At 44.0% G+C, this 27,131-nt stretch overlaps 1 protein-coding gene across 2 annotated transcripts in view; it reads left to right on the forward strand.

Moving 5' to 3' along the window:
- LOC140481344 (dedicator of cytokinesis protein 2-like) overlaps positions 1 to 27,131 on the forward strand; it is a 1,260,160-nt gene that overhangs the window by 905,328 nt on the left and 327,701 nt on the right. For both annotated transcript variants that reach the window (XM_072577382.1, XM_072577391.1), the window contains exons 31-32: positions 326 to 426; positions 16,029 to 16,087. In XM_072577382.1, the coding sequence (XP_072433483.1) occupies positions 326 to 426; positions 16,029 to 16,087 (160 nt within the window). The remainder of the gene's footprint in view (positions 1 to 325; positions 427 to 16,028; positions 16,088 to 27,131) is intronic.

Raw genomic sequence — 27,131 nt, forward strand, 5'->3', positions numbered from 1 at the left:
CACAGCCTTGACCCTCATTGATTCGTGCTTGAACACGGAGCCTTTCGTAAGTGTCACATGAGGTTTTGAGACGTCATCTCGGTCGTTTCTCCTTCAGCTTTCCCAATTGCTACAGGCCCCGTCACAGCGCTGGCTCCCCTGCCATCCACAACTAGGCAATGGCGGAAGTACATTTATGTTTGCTCCATGTAAATGCTGAGAGTTATGTGTCCAGGATTCACAGATGGAGCCAGTGGCTTTGGGGGTGGTGTGTAGAGTGATGCTTGCTGGGAAATCAGTCCATGCATTGAACTTTGACAATTCATTCTTCAATTTGTTTCCACAGCTTTGGAACAATTACTTTCATCTCACTGTGGCCTTCCTAACACAGGAATCTTTGCAACTGGAGAACTTCTCGAATGCTAAGCGTATGGCTATCATATGCAAGTGAGTAGCCTCCTTGTGACTTCAGCACTGCTGCCTCACAGTGCCGGAGTCCCAGGTTCAATTACAATCTATATGAAGTTTGCACTTTCTCCCCATGTCTGCGTGGGTTTCCTCCCACAGTCCAAACATATGCAGGCTAGATAGATTGGCCATGATTAGAACAAAGACAATTGACAGCCCAGGAACAGGCCCTTTGGCCCTCCAAGCCTGAGCTGATCCAAATCTACTGTCTAAAACCTGTCACCCAATTCCTAAGCATCTGTATCCCTCTGCTCCCCACCTCCTCATGCATCTGTCCAGACGCATCTTAAATGAATCTACCGTGCCTTCCTCTACCACCTCTGCTGGCAACGCGTTCCAGACACCCACCACTCTCTGTGAGAACTACTTACTGCGTGTATCCCCCTTAAACTGTTCACCTCTCACCTTGAAAGCATGATCTCTTGTTATTGAATCCCTCACCCTGGGAAAAAGCTTATCTCTAGCCACCCTGTCTATACCCTTCATGATTTTGTAAACCTCAATCAGGTCCCCCCTCAATCTCCTTTTTTCTAATGAAAACAAACCTAACCTACTCAACCTGTCTGCATAGCTAGCACCTTCCATACCAGGCAACATCCTCATAAACCTTCTCTGCACCGGCTCGAAAGCGTCCACATCCTTTTGGTAATGTGTTGACCAGAACTGTACACAGTATTCTAAATGTGGCCGAACCAATGTCTTGTACAATTTTAACATGACTTGCCAGCTCCTGTACTCAATACCCCATCCAATGAAGGCAAGCATACTATATGCCTACTTGACCACTCTATCCCCCTGTGCAGCAACCTTCAGGGTACAATGGACCTGCACTCCCAGATCTCTCTGCCCATCAACTTGTCCCAAAGCTCTTCCGTTCATTGTATAATTCTCTCTGGAATTAGACTTCCTAAATGCATCACCTCACATTTGTCTGGATTGAACTCCATCTGCCACTTTTCTGCCCAACTCTCCAATTTATCTATATCCTCCTATATTCTTTGACAGTCCCTAATGCTTTCTGCGACTCCACCAATCTTTGTGTCATCTGCAAACTTGCTGATCATACCAACAGTGCCCTCTTCCAGATCATTTATGTACATCACAAACAACAGTGGCCCCAGCACTGATCCCTGTGGAACACCACTGGTCACCTTTCTCCATTTCGAGAAACTCCCTTCAACTACTACAACTCTGCCTCCTGTTGCTCAACCAGTCCTTTATCCACCTAGCTAGAACACCCTGCACACCATGTGACTTCACTTTCTCTATTAGTTTACCATGGGGAACCTTATCAAACTGCTTACTAAAGTCCATGTATATGACATCAACAGCCCTTCCTTCATCCAACAACTTGGTCACTTCCTTTAAACTGACTTCATTTATTCCTCCACAGTGTTGAGTACATGATGACAAAATATGAAGATCTGTGTCGAAATTGAAGGGATGAAAATAAATAAAGAGAGAGGACTCAAAAAGTTTGTTATTTAGCCCAAGTGGGATGCTCCCTGTGGTGCTGAGGAGAGTTCAGGTGGTAACTCATGCAAAGTATTCTAATTCTTCTTCGAGAGGGAATCATTTCAGAGGATTGTAAACTTTATACCTTTGTTAAATAAGTTAAGAGGTATAGACCTGGCAATGCTGGAAAATATCCCAGTATTGGAGAGCCAAGTTTATTGTATAGATAATGAAACGTGTCGCGGATTTGTTAGTGAAAGCCTATTTGACAAAACTTGTTCGTGGTTTTTAATGAAACAATGGGTGGGTGTAGTCGGTCTTGTGCATATGGACTTTCAAAAGATGTTTAACAGAATGTGAAATAACAGACCTGTTTGTAAAATGATAAAGTTGTTTAAAGATGTGGGGACCACGTAAATGTGGAATTGCATGACCGACAAAAAGCCAGAGAGCATTGATGAAGAGTTGTTCCAAGACTGGAGAAAAGCATACAAGGGTGAGATCAGTGCAGCTTTTAGAGATATTAAAATTCTAAGCCTGGGTATAATTTAAAAGTCTACTTTTGACACAAAACCTGAAAATGCAGTAAACAAGTAGGAGACTTCAGAGTGAAGTCTTACATGAATTGATGGGAGAGACAGTCATGTGGCAGGCAAAATATCGTGCAGAGAAGTGTAGAGTGATTAGGTTTTTTGGGGGGGTGAGGAGAATAGGGAGAGCCTTGTAAAATAAAGGATACATTTCAAACGAGACTTAGGATCGCCGATACTTTCACACAGATCTTGGAAAGCAGCAGGACATGTGGTAATCCTATTAAAAAAGGCATAGTAGATTCTTGAGTTTATAAATGAGGCAAAGGGGATGAAAGCAGAGAATAATGTTGAACCATAACTCTGTTTAAGACTCAGTTAAAGTAGTGTGACCAATGCTACCATACTCTAGGGAAGATATTAGAGAGATTTAGTGGATACTTAGTTGAATGACAAAATTGTACGGAGGCAGAAAAGTTATGGCTGTCCTTTGAGCAAATAGCGTTAAGGGGGGAATTAAAAGCGATGTTTCCAAATATTGATTAAGCACATAAGGGGAAGTTATTTCCAATACCCAAAGGCTTGGTAATCTTGGCTAATATTTCCCAGCCTGTGACTATATTAGGAAACCAACCCTGCTCCTGACAGCTGCCTTGTCGCTCTTTACTACTCACGGGAATATTAATTGGTGAAAGGTGGGATTTCGAATGGCCCCTCCCCACCAACCAAATTTTGAGAAAGGCCCAACTGTGAGAGCATGCCAGCCCACCTGAATACCCAACAGTGCTATGGGAGATCTGGACATTGCCTATAATGCAGCCAATCCTGATAAGGCAGAACCAGGAACAGGGTGCAGAGTAAGTGCTTGGGGTTTCTCAATGGTTAGCATCAGGGCAAGGGTAATGGTTTTTTGTTGGGTGGAGGGGGAGGTGGATAGGGTGCAAAGGTCAGGCTGGAAGAGACGACCCAGGGTTGGGCGATCACTAAAAGAGCCCCACATATCCTCTCCATCTCTGTGCCCAAAGCTGACGCAGGCTATCTAGCCAGGCATCCCACTGTCCCAATACACGTCACACTATCCAAAAAACTGGCAGTCAGTCCATGGCCACTTAATACCGTCAATGGGGGTGAGAGTGAGCTGGCTACTTGAGGCCTTAACTCCCACCTTTAAAACAACAATGAAGTCAAGGCCAGGTGAGTAGGTGATATGAAAGCCACCTCCAAATTTTGCATGAGTAAAAGTGAGTTTATCTCGAGAGTTCAGATTAGAGTGGCGCTGGAAAAGCACAGCAGGTCAAGCAGCATCCGAGCAGCAGGAAAATTAATGTTTCGGGCAAAAGCCCTTCATCAGGAATGGAGGAGGAGAGCCTCTAGGGTGGGGAGATAAATGGGGGGGTGGGGCTGGGAAGAAAGTAGCAAAGAGTACAATAGGTGAATGGGGGTGGGGATGGAGGTGATAGGTCAGAGAGGAGGGTGGGGAAAGGTAGCAAAGAGTACAATGGGTTGATGGAGGTGGGGGTGGAGGTGATCGGTCAGAGAGGAGGGTGGAGCAGGTAGGTGGGAAGGAAGATTGGCAGATAGGACAGGTCATGAGGACGGTGCTGAGCTGGAAATTTGGAACTGGGGTAAGGTGGGGGGAGGAAAAATGAGGAAACTGGTGAAGTCCACATTGATGCCCTAGTGTCAAAACCTGTGCCCACACCTCCTCCCTCACGTCCATCCAAGGCCCCAAAGGAGCCTTCCACATCCATCAAAGTTTCACTTGCCCATCCACCAATGTCATTTATTGTATCCATTGCTCCCGATGCGTTCCCCTCTACATTGGGGAGACTGAACGCCTTCTCGCAGAGCGCTTCAGGGAATATCTCCGGGACACCCACACCAATCAACCCTTGTGGCCCAACATTTCAACTCCCCTCCCACTCTGCAGAGGACATGCAGGTCCTGGGCCTCCTTCACCATCGCTCCCTCACCACTCGACCCCTGGAGGAAGAACGCCTCATCGTCCGCCTTAGAGCACTTCAACCCCAGGACATCAATGTGGACTTCAACAGTTTCCTCATTTCCCCTCCCCCCACCTTACCCCAGTTCCAAACTTCCAGCTCAGCACCATCCTCATGACTTGTCCTACCTGCCAATTTCCCTTCCCACCTATCCACTCCCCTCCTCTCTGACCTATCACCTTCATCCCCACCTCCATCCACTCATTGTACTCTTTACGACCTTCCCCCACCCTCCCCTCTGACCTATCACCTCCATCCCCACCCCCATTCACCTATTGTACTCTTTGCTATTGAACTCATTTTGTCCTTCTCCCCCACCACCCCCCCGCCCATTTATCTCTCCACCCTGGAGGCTCCCTGCCTCCATTCCTAATGAAGGGCTTTTGCCCGAAATGTCGATTTTCCTGCTCCTCGGATGCTGCCTGACCTGCTGTGCTTTTCCAGCACCACTCTAATCTAAACTTTGGTTTCCAGCATCTACAGTCCTCACTTTTGCCTTACTGAGTTTATCTCTAGCAGGGTGTTTTACCTGATGTGACAATGATTATGTTATCCAAACTGGCCGTGGTTATATGGTTTTGAAGAATCCAACAGACATTTAAGGTAGCTAATTATAATGTGAAAATGTTCGATTCACAGGCACATAAGTGTCTGGGCTAGCCTTAAACTATCAGATTACAACAGAGAGCTTCCAGTAGAGCACCATGTCTCAAGTGATCTAAAGTAAGATGGAATACAAGACCTTTATATCATCAATTGGATGCTCTGAAACAATGAAGATATGATGCGCATGTCTTTAAAATGTACATTGATATAGCGAGTGTGAGAAATATCAACACTACATGTCTGGGGGGGGCGGGGGGGGGGGCGGTTTGGAGAAGTAAATTCCTGCCCAAAGGAACATATTTAATGTCCTACAGAATAAAGAGCAGTGAGATGAACACAACAATTATCGAGTGGGTTCTTACAATCTGGAATTTACTGCCTGAAAGGGCAGAAACAGATTCACCAGTACATATTAAAAGGGAATTGAATACTTGAAGAGGAAATCTCTGCTGCATCATTTGGACAGAGCAATGGCATAAGACTTAATTGGATAAATCTATGATAAAGCTAGCATGTGCTGGGCCCAATGGTTTCATTCAATGCTGTAGTAGGTGGTAATTATATGATTGCATAGCCTGTGAAAGAAGTGAACTTGCTTGCTTGTGTGACCACTACCCATGTTATGTGTTGTTTGAACCTTTACACAGGTATATAAAATACTGTCGGGCACAGTTTCAAATCCGATGCATTTTGTGATTTAAACCTCACAACGTTTATCCCAAGTGAGAAGGCTCTTCTGACATGAGTCTTTTTGTGTGGAATATAGTGAGAGACAGCGTTCCTGCAGGAAAATTGAAGAGCAATTTCACTTTGCACCAGACTCTCCAAGGTCGGTTGCAGCCTAATTTAAGAGCAGTGCGGAACTTACCCATCCTTCCCCAGTCGAACTTCAATGACAGTCATATTCAAAAGAATGTCCAATGCACTGTCAGGGATGTGGGCAGGAATGCCAATGTTCATATTCCGTGTCATTGATTTTTGAGTTAGTGTCAATTAGTGGTTAACGTGAGGGCACTTCTCCCGCTATGGACTTGTGCCTGCTGTAATTGGATTGAGACTGACAGAACTCATTTTATTTTTAAGATCTTTGCAACAAAGGGACCTTCTCCATCTGGACTGGATTTGAATCCAGATTTATTGAGCAAAGGCACAGTGTGTTCAACCAGCATGTCCTCTTTCAAAGAGAAAAGCCGATCATTCCAATCTGTCTGAGTCACTCTGAAGCTCATTACCTCATTATTCCTGATCTTTGAAAGAAATAGGTCCATTTTATGTGTTCAAGATAGATTGGAAGGAGGGGTCATTTGCCATTCATTTGGACATTCTGTTCACTTTACACCTCTGACCAACAAAAGTAACTGAGAGTCATTATAGTAATCTTTTCTCTGGTAATAATAGCAAAATGAACCTCATTAGCATTTTTTTTCTCAGTTTGTTCAGTTGAACATCTGAAGCATGCAGAAATGTACTATCCTGGCGAATAGTCACAAAGAAGAGTAACACAGAAACTGACAGAAACGCCAGGCCCGACGCAGCCTCTGAGAACCTTGTCCTCATCCGATTCTGAATTCTTGGCTAACCCCACATCTCTGTCCTCCCCCTCCACCAACCTCCACCCCACGCTTTTTGTAACCATTCCTTCAGCCAGCCAGGCTGCAAGTTCTGGAATTCCTTCACTGAAGTAAGGCTGATCAGTACGGGAATCAAGGATTGGGGGGAAAGGGCAGGAAATATCAGATTAGATTAAATTCCCTACAGTATGGAAACAAGCTCTTTGGCCCAACAAGTCCACACTGACCCTCTAAAGAGTAACCTACCCAGACCAATTCCCCAACCCTATTGTACCTCTGACTAATGCACCCAAGACTATGGGCAATTTAGCATGGCCAATTCACCTGACCTGCACACCCTATAGATTGTGGGAGGAAACCGACGCAGACACAGGGAGAATGTGCAAACTCCACACAGACAGATAGAGGATGTCACAGTGGCTAGTGCTGCTGCCTCATAGCACTAGGGACACAGGTTCAATTTTAGCCTCAGGTGATTATCTGTGTGGAGTTTGCACATTCTCCTACTCTCTGGGTGGGTTTCCTCCCAAAGTCCAAACATATGCAGGTTAGGTGGATTGGCCATGCTAAATTGCCTGTCGGATCCAGGGATGCGTTGGCTGGCTGGATTAGCCATGGTGTTAAATTAGATTCCCTACAGTATGGAAACAGGCCCTTTGGTCCACCAAATCCACACCGACCCTCTGAAGAGTAACCACCCAGACCCATTCCCTACCTTATATTTATCCCAGACTAATGCACCTAACACTATGGGCAATTTAGCGAGGCCAAGTCACCTGACCAACGCATCTTTTAGATTGTGGGAGGAAACCGGAGCAACTGGAGGAAACCCACGCAGACACAGGGAGAATGTGCAAACTCCACACAGACAGTCACCCGAGGCTGGAATTGAACACCCGGGTCCCTGGCTTTGTGAGGCAGCAGTGCTAACCACTGAGCTATCATGCCACCCTGTGTAATGCTGGGTCTAGTTGGGATGCTCTTCTTTTTATAGAATCCCTACAGTGTGAAAACAGGCCCTTTGGCCCAACAAATCCACACCAACCCTCTGAAGAGTAACCCATCCAGACCCATTCCTCCACCCTATTACTCTACATTTACCCCTTACTTTGGAGGGTTGGTGAAGTCTTAATAGGCTGAACTGCCTCTGTCTGCACTAAAGAGATTCTATGGAGGTGATCAATATCAGATCAGCCATGATCCTGTTGAATTGCAGAGCAGGCTCAAGAGGCTGAATGGCCTACTCTTCTTCCTATTTCTTATCATCTTAGATCTCTTTGCCTCCATCTCCTCTCCTGTTTCCCAACTACCCTGCTGTTATGTTATGCAGTTTGTTGCCAAATTCGATTCAGTAATGCCCCTCTGAAGTACATCGGGATGTTTTGTCATGTTTGAGGCACTGTGTAAACGTATATTTCTGTTGTAGATTCTGCAGTGAGATTTGATTGGCTCATGTTCCATCTTTTGGTGCTAGTGGATGTCAATCCTGGGGGTTTCAAAGGGTGTGGCTTCCTGCTTCACTGCTCAAATTGTTCACAGTGAAGGCATCACATTCACCCCTTCCACACCCCTGCCCACCAATGTCCCCCAGTACCAGCTGCCCAGCAGTCTTTGGATGCTCCAATGAGGGTTCATTAAGTAGTCGCCAGGTTGGAAGACCAGGGCCAAGGGCAGTGGGGAGAGAAAGTTCAGGGATCTCAATGGTGAGGACAAGGGAGGAGCGAGAAACTAGGGGGAGCAAACGTCATGGTATGATGCCCGATGTAAAAAGGATTCTGGATTAGTGGTTTATTATGGATTATTGTACTCTATGCTACTTTCTCCCCATCCCCACCCTCCTCTAGCTTATCTCTCCACGCTTCAGGCTCACTGCCTTTATTCCTGATGAAGGGCTTTTGCCCAAAACGTCAATTTTACTGCTCCTTGGATGCTGCCTGAACTGCTGTGCTCTTCCAGCACCACTAATCCAGAATCTGGTTTCCAGCATCTGCAGTCATTGTTTTTACCTCGATGTAAAAAGGAGACCATTGAAGGGAATGGCAGGCATGTGCCCATCCCCCGCCCAGGCCCAACCTCCTTGAGGTCAGAGGGCTGAGCAGGGTTGGCTTTCCATCCCCACCCCTGATCTCCACTTGCCTGCCTCAGAATTGAGGCTGAGTGTCAGATGCCCCTCACGCAGTCGTTGGTTGCCCACTTTGAGGGCATCAATGGGGGCAAGGGTGTGCAGGCTGGTATAGGCCATGGTTATCGCACTGTGAAATGTTTCACAGCTCAGAATGGGCCAGTCAAGAAGGGTCCTGCCCTCATTTCCCCATACGTAAGATCGAGCAGGGGAGCAGAGAACTCTGCCCCTTGGTCTCCTGCATGATACGTGCACTCTTTGATTCTGGGCTACATCGGACGCCACCTTAAGTGCAGCGTTAGTATCAGGTTAGGCTGGGGCTATCTCAGGATGACGACTTTAGAGCTCAGTGCTCCAGCTATACCGCTCTCTTCACCTCATCTGGCTGAACAGCTTCAAAGCATGGAGTAGAGCAAGGGTCAGGCGAGGGCAATTTATAAAATCTGAAAAGCAAAACCTGAACCATAGGCCAACAATGCAATCTGAGTCCAGTCAGCAGAATGTAACAGGATGGGATTTACTGGTAATAATTGCATCAGTGAATAAGGTCAAATCAGCACAGATGGTAAAATGTTAACATTAAATACGCTTGATCTGAATGCATGAGGCAGTCAGAACAAGACAGATACCAAATGGGTCAAAAAGGCACAAATGATTTTGATATATTAGTTATTATAGAAAAGTATTTGTACGGCAATGAAGGCATGGATTTTTGCAATGATGGAGAACCTGATTCCCTCCTTTTGCATGGGTGGCCACGGGTGCAGAGATGAGATCAAGGCTGAATTTAACAGAATCCTGAATTACTGAAGCAGTCTGTGTCCAGATGCAGGTGGACCTGAACAACATCCAGGTAAGTATGATTCATGCTAAACAAGTATCGGTATTTACCATCTCCAATAAGAGAAAGTTTCATTGTCCCCCCTTGACGTTACAACAATGTTCCTGATTCCTAGGGACATGGAACACACTGTCTTTATCGTAGAAACCCTAAACTGTGGAAGTAGGCCATTTTCCCATCGAGTCAACACCGATCCTCTGAAGATCATCCCACCTGGACCCACATCTCCCATGGCTAACCTACATCAGAGCCAACTTCCCATGGTTAATCCACCTGATCTACACATCCTTGGATTGTGGGAGGAAACCAGAGCACCCAGAGAAAACCCACACAGGCACAGGGAGAATGTGTAAACTCCACACACACTCACCCAAGGGTGGAATCAAATCCAGGAACCTGGCGCTGCGAGGCCACATGCTAACTGCTGAGCCATCATACTACCTACCTAGAAGCTGTGTTCCCTCTAATGGGGCCCATACAGCAATTGGTGTGCTGATGCTGTACACAGCATTGACACAGACCAGGAGGTATGATCAAAAGAAAAGTACATTAATAGGACTAATGCCTGGAAATGCGATGGATGAAGGTTCGATTGAAGCATTCAAGATAGCATTGGATAACTATTTAAATAGGAACAATTTACACGGTTATCCGGAAAAGCAGGAAATTAGCATTAAGTTATAATGCTCAGAAAGCCAGTGCAGACAGGAGAGACTGAATGGGCTCCTCTCTATCATTAGGATTCTGTGATCCTGTAGGCCTAAGGTTGGGAACTAGGTATTCTAGATTACTTCACATTTCAAACAGACAGAACAAATGGAAAAAGAGGATCCAAGGATGTAGTCTGACAATAAATGGTGAAATAAGAACTGGAGTGAGGAGGGAGCTTGGTTCAGAAGATCAGGGTATCAACTCGGTATAAATGGAGATCAGAAAAATACATCTCAAGGCAGAAAACAATGGCAGACTGAACTGTTTGCTTCCTCATATAGTCTTATTGGTGGATAGATGCAGAGTCAAGAGTTGAGAGGAACTTTTCATGAGAGCAATAAAATAATTTTTGGAGCTCTTAATTTTCATGTAGATTTAATAGATAAGTACAAGCAGTGTACATTCTAAGCTGTATTCCAGAATAATACATTATCATGTGTAATAAGGCTGAGTTAATTGGTAATCTCGTACGATGTGATCCTCTGGGGATGAGTGATCATAACATGGAATTCATTTTAAAAAGTGCATTAATGGAAGTTGGGCATATTAGGTGAGACCAGCATTTATTTCCCATCCCTAATTGCCCAGAGGGTAGTTAAGATTCAACCACACTGCGGTGGGTCGAGAGTCGTGTGTAGGCCAGAGCAAGCAAGGATGGTAATTTCCTTCTTCTAAAGGACACTGGTAAATCCCCCAACAATTAGTTCCTGGCCATCTTGAGAGGCTTAATTCCAGATGCAAATTGCACTACCTGCCTTGACAGGATTTGAATCCAGGACCCAGAACAATACCTGGTCTCTGAATGACAGTCCAGCAATAATACCATTGGGCTGTCACCCCTCCTACAGGCACTGCAAATTCACATTCAGTTTGTACAAAATAATGTGTTAAACGAAACAGAAAAGTAATGAAACCGTTCAGAGGGATACCTTGGTGAAGGTAGACTTGTAAATTGGGTCATTTTGAAGTATACAGATTAGCCAGAGCAGAATGTATCATTTGCAAGTTGTATTGACATTTCCTCCCGGGATTTGACTCCATCAAAAGGTGGTTACAGATATGGAAGATGTATTTTGTGATCTTCTAAAATTCCCTAGATTCTAGAATATTCCCAATGCTTTGGAAGTGAGAAAATGAACCACTGTTCTTCAGCTCACAAGGGAGAGAAAAGATGGGGCACTGTGAGCCGTTTAATTTGACATCAGTCATTGGGAAAATGGTGGTCAACTAATAGCTCCTGTCATACTGTAGCTGACCTTCTGGTTTATCGTGATGGTTCAAATCAGCTGGGGATTGCTCGGTGTAATCCATTCCCTTTGAAGTAAAAGTAAACATCGCACTTGCCTTACATGTTAACCACTAAACTTGGAGGCTAGGGTGCTTGAGGTTCATGGACTAGGACCCCAAAACGCCCCTTTGCTGCAGCTCGCTACAACCTTTTCCCTATTTGTTCCGCAACAATTGAAATTTAGAATAACAAGACGTGATAGTATTGAACCTTAGTTTCATGTGAGGTCATGACAAGTGATGTCTCCGCTATGGGAGAGATTCGAACTGCAATAAGATAAAGACAAGGTGTAACTTTTTTTCTTTCAGGTGGTCAAAAGTGAGGGGAACTCTCTTCCTCAGAGAGAATTTGGGGTAGGGTTGTTATAGGGGAGGGGATAGCCTCATTGTATTATTGATGGATTTTTAATCCAGAGACCAAGCTTACATTCTGGGCATTTGGGTTCAAATTCTAACACAGCAGATGGTGGATGTTCAAGACAATAAAAGTCTGGAATTAAGAGTTTAATGATGACCATGAATCTGTTGTCAATTGTCGGGGAGGGCGTGGGGGGGAGCCCCATCTGGTTCACTAACGTCCATTGGGGAAGGAAACTGCCATCCTTACCTGGTCCGGCCTACATGTGACTCCAGACCCACAGCAATGTGGTTGACTCTTAACTGCCCTCTGGAATAGGCAATGAATTCAGGCCTGGCCAATGATACTTTCATCTCATTAATTTCTTTTTTAAATTAAATATTTGGAAGTCAGTTCTGGTTGGATTCTTGACCAACAAGGTTATCAGGAGTTGTCAGGAAATTGGAGTTGAAGCCACATTCATGTTAACCATAATCATATTGAATATGTGACAAGTTCAATAGGCTGAATGAGCTATTTCTGCTCCTAAATCATGAATCCTTTGAATTCTCTATTCTAGAGAATTGTAGATGCCCAGTCATTCAGTATATTTGGTAGATGCAGGAGGATGTTCCTGATGGCGGGTGTGTCTAGAACCAGGGGGTCACAGTCTGAGGATTCCGGGTGGACCATTTAAGACGGAGATGAGGAGATGTTTCTTCACCCAAAGAGTGGTGAGCCTATGGAACTCATTACCACAGGAAGTAGTTGATGCCAAGACATTGAATGTATTTAAGGAACGGCTTGATGTAGCACTTGGGGCAAAGGGGACCAAAGGTGATGGGGAGAAAGCAAGATTAGAGTCATAGAGTCATAGGGATGTACAGCATGGCAACAGACCCTTCGGTCCAACCTGTCCATGCCAACCAGATACCCCAACCGATGTCGTCCTACCTGCCAGCACCTGGCCCATATCCCTCCAAACCCTTCCTATTCATATACCCATCCAAATGCCTCTTAAATGTTGCAATTGTACCAGCCTCCACCACTTCTCTGGCAGCTCATTCCATACACGTACCATACTCTGCATAAAAAAGCTGCCCCTTAGGTCTCTTTTATATCTTTCCCCTCTCACCCTAAACCTATGCCCTCTCGTTCTGGACTCCCCGACGCCATGGAAAAGACTTTGTTTATTTATCCTATCCATGCCCCTCATAATTTTGTAAACCTCTATAAGGTCACCCCTCAGCCTCTGACGTTCCAGGGAAAAGAGCCCCAGCCTGTTCAGCCTCCCCCTATAGTTCAAATCCTCCAACCCTGGTAACATGCTTGTAAATCTTTTCTGAACGCTTTCAAGTTTCACAGCATCTTCCGATAGGAAGGAGACCAGAATTGCACACAATATTCCAACAGTGGCCTAACCAATGTCCTGTACAGCCACAACATGACGTCACAACTCCTGTACTCAATTCTCTGACCAATAAAGGAAAGCATACCAAACGCCTTCTTCACTATCCTATCTACCTGCGACTCCACATTTAAGAGTTGGACAATCAGCCATGATCGTGATGGTTGGCGGAACAGGCTCGAAGGGCCGAATGGTCTTCTGTCTTCTGTGTTTCTATTCAAGATGAGATTGAATGACCTTTGGTACTCGGGGAATAAGAGGATATGGGGGCAGAGCTAGAAAGTGGAGTTGAAATAGACAATCAATCTAGTAGATTCAATGACCCTTTGGCCAATTCCAGCCCCTATTTCTTATATTCTTGTGCTCGATCACATTTTGACCCTCTCAATGCCTGAGCAGTAGGATTATAGAGTCATAGAATCCCTACAGAGCAGAAAGAGGCAATTTGGCCCATCGAGTCTGCAACGACCCTCTGAAGAGCATCCTACCCACACCCAACCCACCACCCTATTCCTGTAACCCTGTACCTACCATGACCAATCCACCTAACCTGCGCATCCCTGGATACGGGGCAATTTAGCATGGACATTCCACCCAAGCTGCATTTCTTTGGACTGTGGGAGAAAACCTACACAGACACAGGGAGAATGTGCAAAATTCCACACAGTCAGTCACCCCAAGCTGGGATCAAACCCGTGTCCTTGGCACTGTGAAACAACAGTGCTAACCACTGAGCCACCATAAATTACCCTGATTTTCTGCATATGGATAACCAAAACCGTTACTGATCCTTACGTTCTTGCCTGTACCTCTCTGTAAATTGTAAGGCAATGCTCAGGACCTTTATCAGTACATATTTATGCATTGTCCTTAATAATGATACATTACGACCTGATGAAAGTTATTGTAAAGAAGACTCCTAGAAATTTGTTACTTTCTGACAATATGCCAGATGGCCAACCTGTTTGTCACCTTGAGCTCATTATCCCATTTCTTATCTCAGTATTCTTAGTCATCATTCCTTGCCAACAAACTGACCTTTCTCCTTGCTGAGAATGCATTTTCTTTCTAAATATGATCCATACCCTGAAGCATCCTGGGAATGAAGAATTGAACTATTTACTATTCTTTTCAAGCTATGTCCTAAATTCATGGCTAGTTATAAGTCAAGATGAGGCAAAAACTATATCACAGAGTTTTTACAGCATTCCTCAGTCCATCAAGTTGAAGAAAGAAAGGCAAAGACAAGACTTATATAATTAAAAGTAGCGTCTTGGATGGTGTTGGAGAACAGAGAGATCTAGGGGTTCAAGTACCTAATTCTTTAACATTTGCATCACATATAGAGAGGGAGCTGAGAAGGCATTTAGCATGCTTGCCTTCATTGCTCTGACTTTTGAGTATAAGAATCAGGACATCATGTCGAAGTTGTACATGATGTTGGTTGGGCCTCTTCTAGAATACTGTGTCTAGAATGTTGGTCTCCCTGTCATAGAAAGGATATTATTAAACTGGAGAGGGTTTAGAAGAGATTTACCAGGATATTGCGGGGAATGGAGGGTGTGAGTTATGAAGGGAGGCTAGATCAGCTGAAGCGTAGGAGGTTGAGATGTGACCTTATTGAGGTTTATAAAGTAATGAGGGGTATAGATATTACGAATGGCAGGTATCTTTTCCGCAGGGATTTCAAGATTAGGAGGTATATTTTTAAAGTGAGTGGAGAAATTAATTTAAAAAGACATGAGGTGTAATTTCTTTACACAGAGAGTGATTCATGTGTGGAATGAAATACCAGAGGAAGTGGTGGATGTGGGTACAGTTACAATGTTTAAAAGACATTTGGATAAGTACATGAATAAGAAATGTTTGGGGGGATATGGACGACGCATGGGGAGGTGGGACCAGTTTAGTTTGGGATTATGGTCCCCATGGGCCGATTGGGCCACAGGATCTGTATCTATACCATGTGACTCAGTGCTGGCTTTTGGATTGAGCAATGTATCTCGTACCAATCCCTACCTCCTCCTTGTAACCCCACCTTTTTAGATAACAATCCAATCCCCTCTTGAAACCCTCAATCCAACCTAACATTCATTCCAATCCACTCATTGCATGATAAAAGTATTCCTTGGATCTACAGTGCTTTTTATTCTACCAAATATCATAAATCTGTACCACCTGGTGTTTATACTAATGAGAGCATGTTCTCTCTTTCAACTCTTTCAATCTTTAATGAATTTGAGTAGCTCGAACAAATCTACTGTCAGATTCCTCGTCTCCAAAGAAAGCCATCCCAACTTGTCCAACTTACTTACTTCACTGAAATTTCTCATCCAGACTCTCGCTATTTTTCCTACACTCTCTCTAAATGCCTTCACATTCATCCTAAAGTGTGGTGTCCAGGACTAAATGCAAAACACCAGTTGAGGCTGAAGCAGTGTTTTATACGTAAACAAGTCAGAAACAAAATTATGTAAGAATGAACAAAATACTAACTTATTGCTATAAGTTCAGTGTCTTATGATCCCGGTCCACAGCTTCCTGGTGAAAGAGCAGCTAATACTTCCAATTAAACCTGTTGGACTATAATCTGGTGTTGTGTGATTTCTAACTTTGTCCACCCCAGTCCAACACCGGCTCATCTACATTGTACAGAACTTGCAGTGTCTTAAGAGCACATAGACTGACATTTTCTCCCTATCTTCTACAGGTACGGAGATATGAGAGGTGTGATCGGGGCAGCAATCCGGGACATGTGGTACAGTCTTGGTGAGGCTCAGAACTTTTTCATTACTTTTTTCCGATCTACCACCATAAATCTATGTTTATTTCATCTGCCTCTTCTGATTTATCTCATTTGTTATCTGTGGTTGACTTTGAAAGGTATTGCAAAAGGAAGACTTGTATTTACGTAGCAACCTTTTTTTTGTATGAGTCGTCAAATCAATTCTGCTGTGCCATGTGGGCATCCTAACTTATGATGAAAGTTACTGCCTCCATCCTGTTTCAGTGTAGGTAACTACACTTCCTTCCTGGTCCGGTACAGTCAATGATAACCACTTCCTGGTCTAATTAAAGGAGCATCTTGTCATCATACACAATATGTTTATTGCATGCTAGCAACTAATTACAAATTATACCGCTATGACAGATCCTGGTGCAGAGACTTTGAGGGCAATCAGATATTACATCTCACTTTTTTGCGGTTCTAAGCTGCTTTGTTCACAAATCATCATCAGAGATGATTTTACTTCAGTACTCAGTACTGAAACCCAGCCAGGCATTCATAATGGGCTTGTGATTGTGTGACTGGTGTTTAGAATTAGTCTGCTTTATTGTTTACATTTAAAAGTATTTTATAAAGTATATTTTAATCTCTGAGGATTAATGGTGTGGATCTAAATCTAGCCTGGACTACTTGGTTCAGGTAAACCACTAATAGCTCATTCACAGTATTTGTCGTTGACAAACACTTCCTGAATATACTTTGAGATATATCATTACCCTTGAGAAGGAGGATAGTGAAAGACAGATTGTGGAATGCATTATCTGAGAATGTGTTGGAGGCAGGCTCAAATGTGAGCAATTTTGGGCTCTGTATCTAAGAAAGGACGTGTTGGCAATGGGTATTCAGAAGAAATTTGCAAGAATGACCCAATAAATGAAGGGCTTGTCATATGAGGAATGGTTAAGGACTCTGGGTCTGTACGTGATGGAGTTTAGAAGGATGAGGCGGGGAATCTGATGGAAAGTTCCAGAATAATGAGAGGCCTTGATAGACTGGACGTGGAGCAGATGTTTCCACCAACAGGAGAGATGGGGACCTGAGGGCACAAGCTCAGAGTAATAGGATGACCCTTTAGAACTGAGATGAGCAGGAATTTCTTCAGTCAGAGGGAGGTGGAACTCATTACCACAGAGGGCTGTGGAGGCCAAATCATTGAGTGTAGTTAATGCAGAGATGGATAGCTTCTTGATTAGTAATGGGATCAAGAGTTACAGGGAGAAGGTAAGAGAATGGGATTGAGAAACATATCAACCATGATCAAATGATGCACCAGACTTGATAGGCCAAACAGCTTCATTCTGCTCCTTCATCTTTTGGTCTTATAACTGAGCTACTCATAAGGGAATTTGAGTGTGTTATCTGAAAAGGAAGTATAAGCAGTTCTAACAGAGGGAAGGTGAGATAATGGCAGCAGGTGAGTTGCTCATTCTGATTGGCCTCCGTCTTTCTTGTACCAAATTGATGGTTCTGTGAATGAGTGACTTGCTAGGCCTTCTCAGGGTCAACCATGTTACAATGGAAATGAGGTCAGAGGTTAACAGATTGGGCAAAGAACTGAGAGTTTTCTTTCTTCAAGGACATTAGTGAAACTGGTGGATTTTTACAGCAAACCAGCACTTTCATAGCTTTCAATTCCAGGTTTATTTAATTGAATATAGATTGCCAAGCTGCTGTGTTGGAACTTGAACCTCTGCTTCCAATTTAGTATGCTAGTCTGGTAACACAACCAGGGGTGAGAAACTTATCAGCCATGACTGAATGGCAGAGCAGACTCAATGGGCTGAATGGCCTAATTTCTGCTCCTGTGTGTCTTATGGTCTTATGGATCAAGTTGAAGTTTTCAAGGCCAAGAAATGGGATTGATTAAAAATGCTGCAAATAATTTGCCAAGGTGCAGTTTTGAAGATTAACACGCGAGCGCTGTGGAAGGAAATTGGTCAGAAATTTACTGAGGGGAATTAAGTCGTAAGGAAAGAGCTATGGCAAAATAGGTCTATCAGAAAACGTAGTATATTTCTGGAGTGAGCTGGTATTGAGTATAACCTTCGCTGAGAGAGTGCTGTTTATTCATACAGAAGTGGAAGAGATATGTTGAATTTAAAGAGCTCTGCCAGTTCCAAAAGCTGCTGATAATCTTTCCTCTTTGCTAAGCGAGGACAGAGGAGATTTCTCAATTCAGAGGAAGCAGCTTTTTTTTGTAATTGAGATGCAAAACTGGGTTGAAGGTCAGCAGAAAAGGGATCTTTTTGTTTTCAGTATTTTTCCATACTGAAAACAAAAAATGCTGGAAATCACAGTGGGTCAAGCAGCATCCATGGAGAGAGAGCAAGCTAATGCCTCGAATCTAGATGACTCTTCATCAGAGCTCGTCACCTGGACTCAAAACGTCAGCTTGTTCTCTCTCTTCATCGATGCTGTCTGACCACTGTCTTTTCCAGTATGTTTTGCTTTCAGTTATAGATTCCAGCATCTGCAGTAATTTACTCAAACATTATTCCATACCCTTGTACTTATTGGTTAGTGCATTGGGTATCGGACTTGGAAGGACATGTAGCTGTACAGGATATTGGTTAGGCTACTTTTGGAATACTATGTGCAATTCTGGTCCCTCTGCTAAAGGAGAGTTGTGAAACTTGAAAGGGTGCTGAAATGATTTACGAGGATATTGCCAGGGTTGGAGGGTTTGAGCTATCAGGAGATGCCGAATAGGCTGGGGCTGTTTGATCGGAGGCTGAGGGGTAACCTTGTAGAGGTTTCTAAAATCATGAGGGGCATTGATAAGGTGAGTAGTCGAAGTCTTTTTCCCAAGGTAGGAGAGTCCAAAACTAGAAGGCATAGGTTTCAGGTGAGAGGGAAAGATTTAAAAGGGACCTTAGGGGCAACCTTTTCACTCAGAGGATAGTGCATGTATGGAATGAGCTACCAGAGGAAGTGGTGGAGGCTGGTACAATTACTACATTTAAAAGGCATCTGAATGGGTATATGAGTAGGAAGGGTTTGGAGGGAAATGAGATATGCTGGCAAATGGGAGTAGATTAATTTAGGATATCTGGTCAGCATGGGTGAGTTGGACCGAAGGGTCAGTATTCACACTGTATAATTCTATGACTGTGTGATAGAAGAGCATCTACAGCATGAGTTCTTTAAAGTTGAACATTTTTTCTTATTTCTTAATTTATCTATATTTTAAAGATGGTGCTGGAGAGTGGTGACACTACACGAGACTATTCACTTTACTTTGTAACATAATGCACATGGCAATAAATAAATCAAGTCAAATCAAAGGATAAAGGGAGGCAAAAGAACAGAAAATTAACGAGCAAGGAATTATTGAGCATAAATATAAAGGAACGGGGGAGGCAGGAGTAAACAGACTGAGAGAAAGAAATGAAACTTAATGTGCAGTGCACAGTTTACAGTTAACAAAATGCATGCTAAATATATCACAGCAGTAAGACTGAAGACTTGTGCTCCATGTTATGGAGCAGACCAAACCCTCTCAAAATATTCAGAAGATTATTTAAAGGTAAATGTAAGGTGTTGCGTTTGAGATGAAATTCGATTGGTCAAAAATCGGATTTAAAGCAAAACATATCTTTTTCATCCACTGTAATTAAAATACAAGAAAGAATAACAACTTTATTGGAAAACCTAACAGAATAATAGATACTGTAAGCATTACGACTTAACAGTTCCAATATAGTTACATCCCATAAATACACCCTTGGCAAAAGGCAAATTCAGAAAACAGATTGTCTCACATGCAACTTCAGTAGCCCAGGAGGTGAACGCCATCAAGAGAAAATTCTGAGAGTGTAGCAGCTGGGAAAGGTCTACTGCAGCTTCTAACCCTGCTGAGATTCCAGCAACAACTGCTGAAAACTAAAAATCCTGTTTCTGTAGAAATCTGGCCACATGCCTTCAGGCTGCGTCTATTATTCCACAAAAAAGTAACTCCAAAGCATCACAAACTGTTTACTCTCGTGGCTCTGGTCGACTGCTCACACCATTGTCTTGAAACCTCTCTTCAAAAAAAAGTACAAAACACAGTAAGCAACAGTATCATCACATCCACAATAGGCTACATCCTTAGCCAAGCTGTTCCAATACAACTATAATATTGGCATCCACCTGACAATGTGGAAAACTTGTGAAGAGTGTGGTGCTGGAAAAGCACAGCAGGTCAGGTAGCATCTGAGGAGCAGGAGAATCGATGTTTCAGGCATAAGCCCTTCACCAGGATCCTCCATTGCCAAATCCGAGCCACCCAACAGCTAGAAGAAGAACGGCTCATCTTCTGACAAGGGACCCTTCAACCACTCGGCATCAACATCGACTTCACCAGTTTCCAAATTTCCCCCTCCCCCACCCAATCCCAGATCCAACCCTCCAACCTGACACCACCCTCCTGACCTGTACTGCCTGTCCATCTTTATTCCCATCTGTCTGCTCCACTCTTCCCATGACCTATCACAATCATCTCCGACTTCCATCTGCCTATTGCTTTCCCAGCTCCCTTCCCCCCATGCCCCCACCCCCAACTTCCATTTATCTCTCAGACCCCCTTCCCCCTCCACATTCCTGATGAAGGGCTTATACCAGAAACATCAATTCTCCTGCTCCTAGAATGCTGCCCTGACCTGCTGTGCTTTTCCAGCTCCACCCTTTTTGACTCTAACTCACCTGTCGATGTCTATTTTCCACAAATCCGGACAACACAAAGTTCTGCTCAAAAGCAGGTACTTTATTATTGGACAGCCGGCAAGAGATTTTCAATGTCCCCAAAAGTAGTCATGTCTACTTGTGGTGACACGTCTCCATGAACCTCTGCCCTACTCACAAACATAATATTTTTGATAGGGATTAAACAATAGGTTTATCAGTCACATGGTCAGTTGTCATCGCATAGTTTAAAATAGGTAATTATGAATTTACAAAGCTTGATGAATGTCGATGTCCTGCGATAATGTGTGAATGGACGACAGGAACTGATTGTTGTATTCTTCATGATTATGTGTTGATGGGAAGAGATTCAGGCAGAAGGGTTTTGCCTGCTCCTAATGGGGGATTCACATACCTATGCTAACATGGAGGGAACGTAAGACTATGGGAGTGGGACGCAGCTTAACAGGGTTGTGACCAAGGCTTTCAGTCTTGTCTGGGAAGGACAAATACCTCAGTCTGGGACTACAGGGGAATCCACATGTGTGGCTCCACTAGATTCCTCTTCTGGGATACAGTCAGTCTCCCCCCTACTGAGATGTTCTGTCTAAATTGTAAGTGGACAGGCTTCCAATTGGTGTTGCAGTGAGTCTTTTTGGCTATGGAATGTTTAACTCTTGAGTCCCCAATGTGCCTTGAAAGAGAAGTAAAACACGGGACTGATCCCTTGTGGCTATCTAACTTCCTCACTTCAGCATCTGCAGTCCTCGCGCTCTCCTAACCAACGAGGCCCATGTTCTGTGAGTGAATAACAAACATAATGTCCAGCTAACAAAGGAAAACAAAACAAAAGGTGGAAAAGGGAAATAAAAGTTTATAGTTTAAAATAGGCAAACACAGTGTTGGCTCCAAAACACTGTAAAGCGCTGAGTTGTAAAATGACTCACTGTTTCTGAAGTTTACAGTGGGCTCCACTGTAGAACAACATCAGAAATGTCAGTGTGAGGAAAAAGGTGGAGAGTTTAAATGGGATTTTATAAGACAGGTGTAGAGGGATATGGGCCAAATGCAGGCAAATGGAGCTAGTTCAGTGTAGGAAACCTGGTCGACATGGACGAGTTGGGCCGAAGGATGTGTTTTTGTGCTGTATGACTCTACAACTCTATGAGAGGCTCCCACAATCTTGTGACATGGCAGGAGGTGCTCCACAAAGAAGTCACCTGACATGTGTTTGGCTTCCCCAGTATCGAGTACACAGTGGGCTCAGCACAATGAAATCAGTTTGACCATGGGATGTGCCAAAAAGAAAGTGAAACAAATCTTGTAACCTGTTGTCCAACCATCAACCTTCCCCCATTTTCCCCAATCCCTGGCCCACTCACTGCGATGAATTTAGAAAAATAGAAGCACAGAAAATAGGTGTAGGAGTAGGCCACTCGGCCCTTCGAACCTGCACCACCAGTCAATATGATCATGGCTGATCATGCATTCTCAGTGTCCAACTCCCGCTTTCTCTCCATATCCCTTGATCCTTTTAGCCACAAGGGTCAAGTTGAGCTCCCTCTTGAACATATCTAGTGAACTGGCCCTAACAGCTTCCTGTGGGAGAGAGAATTCCACAGGTTCGAAGAAATTTTTCCTTACCTCAGTCCAGAATGGTTTCCCCCTTATTCTTAGACTGTGACCTCTAGTTCAAGACTTGCCCAACATTGGGAACATTTTTCCCGCACCCAGCCTGTCCAGTCCCATCAGGATTTTATATGTTTATGAGATTCCCCCCTCATCCTTCTAAATTCCAGCGAGTACAAACCCAGTTTATCCAGTCTTTCTTCAGTCCTGCTATCTCGGGAATCAATCTGGTGAACTTTCGCTGGACTCCCTCAATAGCCAGAATGACCTTCCTCAGATCAGTAGACTGCACACAATATTCAAGGTGTGTAGAACTGTAGAACTGTAGAAATCTGTAGAACTGCAGCAAGACGTCCCTACTCCTATGTTTCAAATCATCTCACTTTCGAGGGCAATGGACATATGGCTGGAGAATGGGGCTCGCTGGGTAGCTCTTTCAGGAGCCAGTACCGACATGATGGGTCGAATGGCCTCTTCTGTCCAGTAAAATTCTATGACTCTAGATTTATACCTTTCACTTCTACAACACTTTTGAAGATTCAACACAGTCATCCTCGTTGAATAGCCTCCTGTTTAAGATCTTTCAATTCCCTGGTGTTGCTTCTTGAATATTCAGAGCAACAACAAGTAATTGTACTTATGTAGCATACTTAACAGAGTAACATGTCCTGGGATGCTTCAGAGGAGCAATATTCAACAAAGTTTGGCATTGAGTCAAATAGGTGCACTGGCATTGGAGGAAGTCCAAAGAAGGTTAATTGAGCTGAGACCAGGTATGGAGGAGATGATGAGGAGATTGGGCCTGTTCATGTTGGAATATCGAAGGATGAGAGACAAGCTTATTGAGATTCACAAGATTATTCAGGGACTTGACAGGGTAGATGTGGAAAGGTTGTTTCCACTTGTGGGAGAGTCTAGGGCCAGAGGGCCAATCTCAGAATGAGGGGTCACACATTGAAGACGGAGTCGAGGAGGAATTTCTTCTCTCAGAGGGAGGTGAATCTGTTATCTCTTCACTGCTGAGGCTGGGTCATTAAGTATATTTAGGGCTGAGATTGATAGAGTTTTAATCAGTAAGGAAATCAAGGGCAGTGGGGGAAAAGGCAAGAAGGTGGAGCTGAGGATTATCAGATCAGGCATAATCCCATTGAAGGGTGGAGCAGACTCAGTGGGCTGAATGGCCTACTTCAGCTCTTATGGTCTTATAATTCTCTGAATGGGTAATGAGAAGCTGGTTCAAAGCTGCAGGTTATAAGGATCATGTTAAGAGAGGTGAAGAGAGGTGAGGTTGCAGAAGGAACGTCCAGAGCTTAGTACCGAGAAAACTTGCAGTCAGAACACCAGTTGGGCAGTTGGAGGAAACCACAAGAAACTAGAAGTGGAGAAGCACAAAGTTTATAGGTTTGGAGGTGGTTATGGAGATGGAGAGGGGCGAAGCCAAGGAGGGATTGAAAACAAGTCCAGGTTATAGTCCAACAGGTTTGTTTGGAGGCACTAGCTTTCGAAGTGCCGCCTCGTCATCAGGTGGTTGTGAAAAGGCAGCACTTTGAAAGCTAGTGCCTCCAAATAAACCTGTTGGACTATAATCTGATGTTGTATGATTTTTAACTTTGTCCAGCCCAGTCCAAATCTTGAAAACAAGAGCATGACTTTAAATTGAGGCTTTGTGTGACTAGTTTGTTTGCAACGGGACTTGCTTTCCAGTTTGCAGGTTAACATCATCGTTTTCAACGAATCCATGCAGGAAAAAATGAGTTAGGGGGCCATTACAAAATCCTGTCTAGCCGATCATGCCCTGAATAATCGTGACAGCTCTGAGGATGTGAATCCTGGTATCCACTCCTCTATCACTTGCCCCCAGTGTCCACGCTTGTGCGGATTGGCAGCTTAAAACCAGCTGGTAAATTTGATAAATCATTCTGAACACAGAGGTACGACAAAGCCATTTGCTAGCCTGTTCCCACTTGATGCTCAAATACAATGGCACACTGCGAGGGTGCTTCATACCCTGATTGTCTCTTTCTGTATGCACCATGAATACAAATGTTGTAACCAAAGACTGGTCTTGCCTCAGGAGCAGGTCAACTGCAGGTCCATGTCTTTAAAACACTGTGAATACATAATCCTGAAAAGTTCCAAAAAGAAATCTAAATGAGAATCAGATAAGGTTACATTGAATGAATGGACTGCAGGCGCGAGTGAAGAAGGTATTATTATTCAGTGTCATTGCAGAACGGAAGCTATTAACAAAGCAAACGTGTGCATTTAAAATGAATAAATTTCATGCATTTTACATCGAAGTGAATACGATACAGCTCACTCCCTGAAGGGACAATTGGTCCAGTTTCTCTTGAGATGTATCTGTGGCTAACAAAGAATGTTCAAACAGAACCAAAGTCTATTATCAATGGTGATGTTGTTAAATCAGGTAGTCTAAATTTTCCTTTAAAAATCAATAGTTTCCTTTCCTGCTCACCTATTCCTTCATGGTTCATTTCACTCAAACTAAAATAGACTAGCAAGGTCATCCGGTGGGCTGGGAGAATGAAAACTTGCATTCCTGTAGCGCCTTTCACAATCTCCGGGTCTCCCAAACAACTTGATTTGGACCTTTTCTTTTTGACATGTTTTCTCTCCCACAATGTTGGAGATGTAGCAGCTACTGTTTGTCCAGCTAGTACGGGGATCAGGGTTAGATCATCTGATAACAGTTTGATTCAGGCAGCCACGCTTACTGTCCAACTTCCAATTATTCTCAGCGCTTTCGATGTTTTCTCCCCTTCATCTCACCGCCCCTGGTTATGCAACACTGGCACATTGCTTTTGTGGGAGCTTGCTGTGCTGCAATCGACCTGATAGAAATTTCTGAAATTATAGAAGGCACCATAGAATGGATAGTCAGAGTTGAAATGTCAATAACTATGGGGCATAGGCTTCAGGTCAAAGGGGACAAGTTTAAAGGAGATGTGAGGGGCAAGTTTTTTAGAGAGAGAGGTAGGAGTCTGGAACACACTGCCAGGGGTGACTTCATAGTTTTATAATAATAGAAGCAGGAGTAGGCCATTTGGCCTTTCGATTCTGATCCTCTATTGATTAAGATTAGATTAGATTAGATTCCCTACAGTGTGAAAACAGGCCGTTTGGCCCAACAAGTCCACCCAGACCCTCCGAAGTGTAACCCACCCAGACCCACTTCCCTCCAACTAATGCACGTAACACTACAGGCAATGGCCAATTCACCTAACCTGCACATCTTTGGAGTTTGGGAGGAAACCGGAGCAAACCCACGCAGACACAGGGAGAATGTGCAAACTCCACACCGACAGTTGCCCAAGACTGGAATCGAACCTTGGTCCCTGGTGCTGTGATGCATCAGTGCTAACCACTGAGCCACTGTGCTGCCCCACGGCTCATGGCTGATCCACCCATTGTCACAGCTCCTCCTCCCTGCATTATCCCAATAACCCTTAATTCCCCTACCATGCAAAAACACATCCAATTGTATTTTGAATATATTTGATAAACATGAGGTGGTGGAGACAGATTCAATAGGGGTGTCTATGAGACTTTTAGATAAACACTGAACACACAAGGAATGGAGGGGTATGGACCAAGGGCAGGCAGAAGGGATTAGTTTAATTTGGCGTCGTGTTCAGCACAACAACATGGGCCGAAGGGTCCATTCCAGTGCTGTACTGTTCTATGTTCTATGCTTAAAGGTGATGTGAGAGGCAGGATTTTTTCCATAGAGGGTGGCAAGTGCCTGGAATGCGCTGCCAGGGGAGGTGGTGGAGATAGATACAACAGCAATGTTTAAGAGGCATCCTGATGGATACATGAATAGGCAGGGAATAGAGGAAACTGACAGTATATAGGCAAAAGGTTTTCAGTTTAGAAAGGCATCATGTGATAGTGCAGTCCTGGTGGGCCGAAGGGCCTGATTCTGTGCTGTACTGTTCTTTATTCTTTGTTCTATGTTCCTCCTTCTCTGTTTGTATCCGCGTGGATTCTTTATTTTGCCACCTTGGTGTTGCTGTTATTTTGTGCTGTATATTCTGAGAATGTTGCAAAGTGCTTCAAAAGCCGACCAATTACTGACAGATGACACCTCGAACTGTAATGGACCCCTCTTGAAAAATTCCGGGGTCCAGGAGACAACAAACAGCAGCCTATGAAACTGAAAGAGGCCCGGGTGGGCACTAATGTCAAATATAACTTTGACTCATCATCCAATTCAAGCTACAGACAGGCATTTGTCAGGTATAATTTTGAAAAACGTCTGGTGTCCTGACAACAGAGTGAACTGATCCCTGACATTTGGCACGTTATAGAGTAGTTTGCATTATGCTGCCTGATTTACAGTTACTTTATAATCCCCACATAATCTGACACTGCATTTGCCTTTGGTGCTGCTTTCAATGCGCTGCAGAGAGCTTTAGTCTGTCCTGCAAAGATATCACACCACAACAAAGGAGTGCTGCTTCAGTGCTGAATGGGAACTTCAGCCGAGCTTACTTCTTCATGACCTGGAGTGGGTCTTGAAATCACAGCCGATTTGTGCTTTGGATTCTGACTCTGCTAACTGTGCCTCTTCCAGAGACTTAAATTATTCCACCCATGTGGATTCTGCATATGAACCAGGAGGAAGAGCAGGCCATTCAGCCCTTCGAGCCTGCTCTGCCGTTTAATATGATCATGTACAAACCAAAGGAACTGTGGATTCTGTAAAGACAA

Source organism: Chiloscyllium punctatum, chromosome 1 (assembly GCF_047496795.1).
Source record: "Chiloscyllium punctatum isolate Juve2018m chromosome 1, sChiPun1.3, whole genome shotgun sequence".
NCBI classification, from domain to species: domain Eukaryota; kingdom Metazoa; phylum Chordata; class Chondrichthyes; order Orectolobiformes; family Hemiscylliidae; genus Chiloscyllium; species Chiloscyllium punctatum.